The 8,556-nt window shown below is 48.3% G+C and overlaps 2 protein-coding genes across 2 annotated transcripts in view; one reads left to right on the forward strand and one right to left on the reverse strand.

Moving 5' to 3' along the window:
- Syp (synaptotagmin binding cytoplasmic RNA interacting protein) overlaps positions 1-8,556 on the forward strand; it is a 50,439-nt gene that overhangs the window by 9,015 nt on the left and 32,868 nt on the right. The window contains exon 2 of the mRNA XM_033383941.1: positions 7,580-7,663. Within this exon, the coding sequence (XP_033239832.1) occupies positions 7,580-7,663 (84 nt within the window). The remainder of the gene's footprint in view (positions 1-7,579; positions 7,664-8,556) is intronic.
- On the reverse strand, positions 5,415-7,447 carry Takl1 (Tak1-like 1). The gene is made up of 6 exons (XM_001358055.4): positions 7,298-7,447; positions 6,944-7,240; positions 6,705-6,884; positions 6,511-6,652; positions 6,226-6,437; positions 5,415-6,159 (listed from the first exon to the last, which is right to left on the reverse strand). Exons 1-6 carry the CDS (start codon positions 7,337-7,339, stop codon positions 5,512-5,514), a joined length of 1,521 nt encoding a protein of 506 aa, XP_001358092.3. The 5' UTR covers positions 7,340-7,447; the 3' UTR covers positions 5,415-5,511.

The following is an 8,556-nucleotide window of genomic DNA, read 5'->3' on the forward strand; positions in this document are numbered from 1 at the left end:
TCGTCGTCGTCGTTGCCTGCCTCTGCCCCTGCCAGCCACCTCCTCATCTTCATCCTCATGCAGCAGCAGCAGCAGCAGAAGCAGTCGTTGGAATCAAGGTACATGTTTATTTGGATAGAAGGTGAGGCCATACGAGAGAGCGGCCTGCACTGGTTCCCCTATCCGGATGCTGCCTTACCCTTGTGTTGAATATACCTTGCATTGAATCTTCGTGCGTTTCGGCTCGTTTCAGTTTTCGCTATCCTCCCCTCACACTTTCTGCATCATTTTGTGCGGTTCTCGGGCCTTGCTCCTCCTCGGGCTGTTATGATTGCCACAGCCAGACGATAACCCAAACCAAGCGGCGCAGCACCACCAGCAACCAGAAAAAAAGAAGAGTATTTGAACATTTTTGCAGCATTGCACACGCGACTCTCGCACGCTCAGCCAGACAGTCTGGTCTGAGAGATACCCAATGCGGTCCACTCACAGACACAAATGCACTGCAGATACAGTTGCACAGACATTGCTATTGCTCTCTCTCTGGATTTTCAATGGGCCACGAGTGTTATCGGGCAAACCGAGAGCCGTTAATTGCATGGCATTGTGCTTTGCCAGAGATACAGATACTCTTGCTGCTGCCATGCTCTTGCGTCTGGCCATCAAATCAATCTTCATTTGCCCACAAAACGAAACTTTATTTTCTGCAGCAGCAAAAACCTCTGACAGGCCAACAACTTCCTCGCACACACACACACACACACACAAGGCAGCAATTAAAGTTGACCCAAGGACCAGCTTGGGCCCCTCTCTTCGCGTCCTGTCACCTAATTTCCGTTTTAGAAAACATGTCCCCTCTGCCCCAGCCAAGTGGCACTTGAGCTTCAGCCCCTGCCCCCGCCCCAGTCCCTGCCTCTGTCCTGCCATCCTTGTGTAGTCAGACACAACTAGTTCTTCAAGTCAGACGAGGACGTGGACGTGGACGTGGACGACGACAGCAGCAGCAAATAATTTTGTAATTCAATTGTTGTCGTTCTTCGCATATGGCGTGTCCTCCTCCGGCAGGTTCCTTCGGCTAGCACATTGCCCTGTGGCAAGTGGCCGGCCGGCCGCCTGCCTAGCCAGGCTCGACTGACTTGTGCTCCCTGTGCCTCGAGGACCTACGACAATAGCCAAGCCCGACCGGAAACGGAATGGCCGACAAGCGACGACCTCGGTCCGTTCATGTAGTTAGCAGAAGTTCAGCAAATTGCAGTCCTATTCCTTCTTTTCCTTTTCCTTTTCCCTCTCCTGCTCCTGCTCCTGCTCTTGCTCCTTCCTGTCGTGTTCTTCTGTCGACGCTACCTCGTCTAACGGCCAATGTGGCCCCAACTTTTGCATTATGTGCCGTTTCGAAAATGTTTTTAATTAGGGCTCTTGCTCATCCTTCAAAGCCCAATGGCATCGACTCTCGAGAATTACCAACTTTGGGTGTCAGTTGGCCAACTGCCTTTCCTGGCTGTCACATCGGAAGCTAATTAAATAATTCTCCTGGCAATAAATAACTTGTTTTGTTTTCATGAAATTTACATACCAAATAAATTGAATTAAATTATATTAAATTAAGCAATTTATGGTCCATCAATTGCAGACAGTAATCCTCCTGGAAATCCTGCAACTCCTGCATTCGTGGCAAAAGTTTTTCCCAGGGTCCCATCTTCGTCCTATGTGGCATGTAATTTATGCGTATTAATTTCATCTCTGGCCTATCCTGCTTCCTGTCTGTCAGTCGGCCTGCACAATGGACTCCTTGCGGCCTTAATGTTCGTTATGCGTTTTGAATTGGAAGTTGTGTTCGATGGCCCCTCCGTTGTCCATGCGGTTCAGTCCAGTCCGGTCCAGTCCAGTCCGGTCATTGCAATGCAGCATTCTCTCCTTTTTCCTTTTTTTTTTATTATTTTGAGCGGCACAAAAGATATAGATGGATTAAAAAGGATTCATTCGCTGCCTCTCTTTCGCTCTTGTGTGCTGTGTAGCTCTCTCTTTTTGCACAATAGGAATGCAGGCCAAGCAGCGATTGCATTGCAGGAACCGCTCAATCCCTTCGCCATTATTCGCATTATAATGCCATTTTGATATGTAAATACTCGTAAACAACAGCAAAATGGAAGACCCGCGAGCAGGGCCTTCCCATCGGCGCGGCGTTCTAATTGCCGGCAAGGACCTGCCTGGATGCCCGCTCGACTGCCTGGCATCCTGCTAGGCTGGACATGCAATTGCATTGCAGTCGCTGTCGCTGTCGCTGGCATTGTTCCAGTCTCCGGCCTCCAGCCCCAGAGATTCGCTTGTGCTTCTCCTGGTCTTAAGGGTTGAGTTTCAAGTTCTGCACTCGTCGGGGTTATCGGACGATTACAAAAGATTTCCTACTCTCTGGTCAGCATCGGCATCGTCGTGAGGTACAGAAATCCAAAAAAGCAAAACTTGCAGCGGAAGTTGAGCGTACATTTCATCAGCTGCCTGGACCCTGGCCCCTGGCCCCTGGACCCTGGACCCTGGACTCCTGCTGCAGTCCGCTGTGGCAGGGTCAGAGGCACGGGCAGAGGGGCAGAAATTAACTTTTATCTAGGAGATACTTTGGCAGCAGCTGCCGTGCAACCAGGGGGGATATTAATCACTTGTGTACTGGTCCTCTTTCGCTCCAAAGTTTGTCCTGCCAGTCCCCCTTCTACGAGTATGCTGCGTGCGAAATCGAAGTCGTATATCAGCGATATCCTGGCGTAGTCCTAGGGATAGTATAGTTCCCTAGCTCGCGATGCGTTCGTTTGACCTTCTGCGCTGTCATTGACCCCGCTTCGGAGAGGGCAACTGCATCGTGGTCATGGCATGGGTAACGTGAGAGGGTGTGAGGCTAGTTGTGGTCGAGAGGGGTGCGGTCCGGGCGAGTCCTGCCCCCGGGGCACTTACGTGGCAGTAGCATGTGCTGTTCCCATTCTGCCTTTGTTTTAACTCGAAAATTATTACAGCATATACACTTGAAAACTTAGAATGCATTCACTCTGGCACATTCACATTCGCAGTCGCACTCGCACTCGCACTGGCGTGCACTCCACTCACTCGGCCGTACTGACCTATTCCTCTGAAAACGCTGGTTGGCCTGGCTCTGTCTGGCAAATGGCTCAAGTAGCAAAAACACACACACACACACACACACACAAAGCGATCCTTGAGGCCAAGCCAAGCGTAAAAAATTTAAAGTTCTTATTTATATATTTTTTTGTTTAAGGATTAAATGTGGGATGTGTGCCAATTTAAAGGTGTAATAATAATGAATGAATAATGAATAGGCCATAGTTTGTCTATAAAAATGGCTTTTAGAAAGCTTGTTTGGTATTGTAGATATATTAACTCAATAGTAGGATAAACACATTTTTCGTTCTAATCGATCTTGCCACGTCCTTTTATCCATTAATATGTTCATACAGGTTTTTAGATTCACTTTTACCACAAATATGAAAATAGTTTATCTAAATATATTTTTATATTCAAATTAAATATATTTCCTACAAGTTTAATATATTATATTTATTTTGAAGCATTTTATAGGTCTTATTTAGATAAAATAACAGAAACGGCGTATTTTTTTTAAATTTTCTTATATATATAGATATATATTTTTTAAAGTTTCCTTATTTTGGATTGAAGTAATGTATCAAAATATAACAAAAGTAAGGATCTTTGTGTACAAAAATTTAATTTTTTAATGGTAAATGGAAAAAATTGAAATTGTACCAAGTTTGCACTTAAAAAACGAATATTACGAATAAATAGGAGTGGGCTTCTTTTTAGTATTCTTTTTCTGAGTGTATTATTCGATTTGCATTCTCAAACGGATAGTTATAAGAACGTATATTGGACAGTAGAATATTCTATAGAAATTTTTTAATATATTTTTTTTTTAATTTTTTATGCATTTACTGCACCTTCAAGAGACCCGTGTGACACCAGCAGAAGGCGGCTCTCCTCCCGGCCAACCGACCGAGGTGTGCTGCCGCATGACGAATGCCAACATGCTGGAAAGATAGCGTAAGAGCAACCTGTAAAACGAGTTGAGTAGAGGGGACAGAGGCTGAGTTGCAGGGTCCTAATAATCATCTATAGATTTGTAGATTATTATTCTTTTGTCCGTCACAGTCCAAGTCTCAACTTACGGCAGGGCGGGAGTGCAGATTGGATCTGCGGCGGAGCCGAGAGTGCAGCGCCTGCAAATATGATCTCCCCCCGATCGCGATTAGTGACACTTGATTGCATTTCAACCGCAGGAACTCCAGCAACTCCAGCAGCACCAGCAGCAGGCTATGCCCGCAATCTTGGCTTTTACAAAATGTTTTAACACCTCGTTGGCCTTACAATGGGATGGCGATTGGTGCGAGTATTGGCCGGATTTGGATCCCATCCCTGTTTTGCCAGCAGTTGCACCTAAACCAAAGCTAAAGCTGAAAATCGATATTTGGGCAGAAGGTTAAAGATGGAGAGGAGCACAAAGGAGGCGTTAAATGAGAGGGAGAGAGACAGAAGGAGGAGGGAAGAGCGCAGAGCAAAAGGCAACTGCCTGCCAACACCTTGGCAGATGGACGGACGACTGTGGCCGGGGTATTGAATGTAATTAAAAGGAGTTGGATTACACGTGTTGGCTCCAAGGAGGAGGGGAGGAGGAGTAGGAGTAGGGGGAGTAGGAGTAGGGGGCCCCGACACAAAAGGAGTTGCTTGATGGCATGCAAGAATAACAGCAGCGGAAAAAAACATAAAAACAAAACGAGAGAGAGGCGATTGGGGTTAGGCAGAGGCAGACGAGGCAGAGAAAGAGAGAGAGGGAAGGAGAGAGGGGAGGGGAGGACAAAGTTCTTCTTTTCATTTAACACACAAGTGAAGCTCGTTCCGTCCCGTTTCGTCTCTCAACTGAGACTCCGACGACTCCTCTCCAAAATGCACTTTAAATGGCAGTTTCCGGTCACACACACACACACGCTCATACAGTCGCATACAAGCACACGCATAGAAACGTATGAGGAAAGCAACACAATGCAAAAAACGCTAAGGAGTCGCGCTGTGCCAGGAGCAGCAATGCACCGCTTGGTACATACTGTACTCCTCCCCACGTCGACCCTGGCACTCCTCAAAGCAAGGAACATCGCCTCGCTGTCATGTCCGCCGCCGTCATCGTCCTCATCGCCGTCATCCTTCTTGTTGTTCACATCCTTCACAGCTCTCCCCACCGTGCCGTGCCCTGCCCTGCCCTGCTCTGCCCTGCCTTTCCGCCCCTTTCCTTTCGATTCCTTGCCTTTGCTTTGCTTCGTGCTTAATGCAGTCTAAGCTTTTCATAGGCCTACCCCTGCAGCCTGCATTTGCATTTGCATCTGCATCTGCATCTGCATTGGTGCGAGCGTGAGACGGAGTCGTTGAAGGGATCAAAAAGGACTCTCTCTCCGCAGGCAGCCCAGCTTTATTAATCATTTTCCACACATTAGCATAGCGTATGACTTATCAGTAAAGGGATTAGAATTTGCGAAACTTCTTCAAGACCTTCCTGCCCCTGTCGGCCAGCCGCTTGGCCTCGTTGGCGATCTTCTCCTTGGCCCGTCTAGCCTCCCGCTCGGCATTCTCGAGTGCTCGTTTCGTCTCCCGCTCGGCATTCTCGAGTGCTCGTTTCGTCTCCCGCTCGGCATTCTCGAGTGCCCGTCTTGTCTCCCGCTCGGCATCCTGGGCAGCTCTAGCGGTTTCCCTGCCAACGTCCTGGGCAGCTCTAGCGGTTTCCCTGCCAACGTCCTGGGCAGCTCTCACCGTCTCCCTGCCAGTGTCCTGAGCAGCTCTCGCCGTCTCCCGCCCAACATCCTGAGCAGCTCTCACCGTCTCCCTGCCAGTGTCCTGAGCAGCTCTAGCCGTTTCCCGCCCAACATCCTGAGCAGCTCTCGCCGTCTCCCTGCCAACGTCCTGGGCAGCTCTAGCCGTCTCCCTGCCAGTGTCCTGGGCAGCTCGATGGGTCTCCCGCCCGACATCTCGAGCCGCCCTGATGATCTCCCGTTCCGCCTGCTTGGCCACTCGCACTGCCTCCCGCTCGGCAATGGGAAGGCTCTTCCTGACCGTCGAATATTGCTTACGCCAGAAGGATATATGGACGACACGTCGCCAGCCCGAGCCGTGCTTCTAAAAGAGTTACAAGACAAGATTAGCCTCGGGTTCTACAGCTATGATCCCTTGGAAGGGGGTTACCTCTCTGCCGACGGATACCACGGCCAATGTGTCCTGATCGAGGATGTACACAAAGTCCTTATCGTCGGAAGAAACCCCCAGTTCGTTTAAGAATTTCACAGCTTGTTGCATGGAGGGTCTCTCCTCGGACTTGAAGCACCAGCATCGTCTGATCAACTCCCTGATGGTCTGAGGACAATCGGATCTTACCGCATCCATATCGGGATGCTCGCCTGGGGATTGGACAGAGCAGAGCGTACATCCAAATGAGGCATGATAGCTGGAGATCGGATGGAACTGACGTACCACAACCAGTCGCCAGCATAACAGCTATAAAATTGGGGTTCTCCATGTGACTGAAGGGCGGTCGGCGGGACATTAGCTCCCAGAGCATGACGGCCCAGCTGTAGACATCGCATTTATCCGTGTATCTCTTGCCCAATATCACCTGCGGACGGAATAGATTAAAGAAGGGGACAAGTCCGCGGGGGCATACGCACCTCTGGGGCCATGTAGGCCGCGGTACCACGGGCGTTCGACATGTAGCTCTGCATGTCGGTCACAGTACCAAAGTCGCAGATCTTCAGGCGACCGGGTATGCCCGTCAGCAGCATGTTGTGTGGCTTGATATCACGATGCAGCATCGGCCTTGGGGTCATGGCATGCAGATAGGCCACAGCCTGGGCGGAGGACAAAAAGATTCAACCCTTTGCCGAACCCCAGCCACATACATACATACCTCGGCGCACTGAAGAGCCCAGCGGAGGGCCTCCTGCACGGAGTATTCCCTGCGCACCGTTCCATAGAGAAAGTCGTGAAGGGAGCCGCCCTCAACGTACTCCATCAGCAAGTAGGTCTCGTTTTGATAGGTGGCCATCCCGAACAGCTTGACAATGTTCTCATGGGCCACTCGCGACAGCTGTGTGATTTCCCTTTCTATGTTTTTGCTGATCGCCTCATAGAACCTTTTCACGGCGATCTTTTGGTCCCGGCACCAGCCCCTGTACACCGCACCAAAGCCCCCCCTTCCGAGCCTCTGTCCAAGGAAGGGTTTGATTAGTGGAAGTGCCTCTCCTCTAGGCGATATACGAACCTGGCTGATTTGCAGCTCGGAGAAATCCACTTTCGCAGCCATCTCTACACAAAATGAGTCAAGAACTGAGGGGCTAATATTTGTTTATGGTTCGACTTATATTTCCTTTGTGATAAGTCTTATCTGGGTGTTTGGTGTGACCCAAGAGCGAAGCGGTGAAAATCACAAAACTCCCATCATCGATTACTGCACGATTATACGTTCAATATCAAGGTATTTTAGGAACTATTACTCCTTGCAACCCAATTAATTTTCTGTGTTTTTTTCTGTATATTTTTTCAGCTGCCAAAAACAGTGGCCGAAGCTCGTATCGTGCCTACAACCATGACGTGTGCAGCTCTCTGTCCAGACAACGGGAATATACCGGTGAGTGAGAGGATTTTAATTAATTTTCACTAGGCCACCCCTAACACCCCCCTGAGAGTCCTTAAAGATACTTAGAATTATACTGTTATAAAGAAAAGAAATTCTTTTCATTGACATCTTTCATTGATATGAAAATAGATGGTCTAAATCAAAAAATATATTTTAAAATTTAAATTAAATACACATATTTGCTACAAATTTAATTTATATACTTATATTTACTTTAAACAATTAAAATAGTTTAAATATGGTCCCAATTTATGCTTAAACCAAAGGCAATTCTATTTTATTTCACAGAATATTAATTTAAATATGGGCTTGTTTCTCCGAGTGTATCATAACCTTTAACCCCTGCAGAATTTTCTAAAAATTGTAAAAAGTCACTCCCATAAAATGTAATCAAAATTAGTTGGTAATGGAAGAGAAAGGCAAGGCCAGAAACACCACAAGATTCTCCATTCACTGTTGCTAGCTTTGTTTTAGCCTGAGCCCGAGCTTGTAGGCACTTCAAGGCCCCTCTAGAAGGGGAAGATTGGAAGAGGCTTAGAGCAGCTTAGGGCTGTGTTTATTGGCCATCCGCTGGCCATCTGGATCTCGAATTACACCACGATGACGATGCCCTGGTTCTATGGTTACATAAAGCGACTGACAGCAGTGGCTCTTCATTAAGTTATGCCAACGTACCCGTACCCGTACCCCTACCCATACCCGTCCCCGAGCCGCCTCGGGTTCTTTGCACTCCTTTCGGTTTTATGGCCTACGACTGTTGGCGTAGGTCGGTTCGGTCCAGCCAGTCCTGGCTTATGTAAACCACATTCCAACTTCACTTTGGCCGGTTGCCGTCCTGACTGTGGCCCCAGTGCGTTTACATAATGCAAATGCAAATGCAAGTA

The sequence above is a fragment of the Drosophila pseudoobscura genome, chromosome 2 (assembly GCF_009870125.1).
Source record: "Drosophila pseudoobscura strain MV-25-SWS-2005 chromosome 2, UCI_Dpse_MV25, whole genome shotgun sequence".
NCBI lineage: Eukaryota > Metazoa > Arthropoda > Insecta > Diptera > Drosophilidae > Drosophila > Drosophila pseudoobscura.

What these genes read in the sequence shown, in the direction of transcription:
- Takl1 (XM_001358055.4), bottom strand. Translation starts at nt 7,339, where the DNA reads ATGGCTGCGAAAGTGGATTTCTCCGAGCTGCAAATCAGCCAG. An exon ending in TATGCTGGCGACTGGTTGTG is followed by an intron (nt 6,438 to 6,510) that starts GTACGTCAGTTC and finishes TCCAATCCCCAG; the next exon opens with GCGAGCATCCCGATATGGAT. An exon ending in TGGTATCCGTCGGCAGAGAG is followed by an intron (nt 6,160 to 6,225) that starts GTAACCCCCTTC and finishes TAACTCTTTTAG; the next exon opens with AAGCACGGCTCGGGCTGGCG.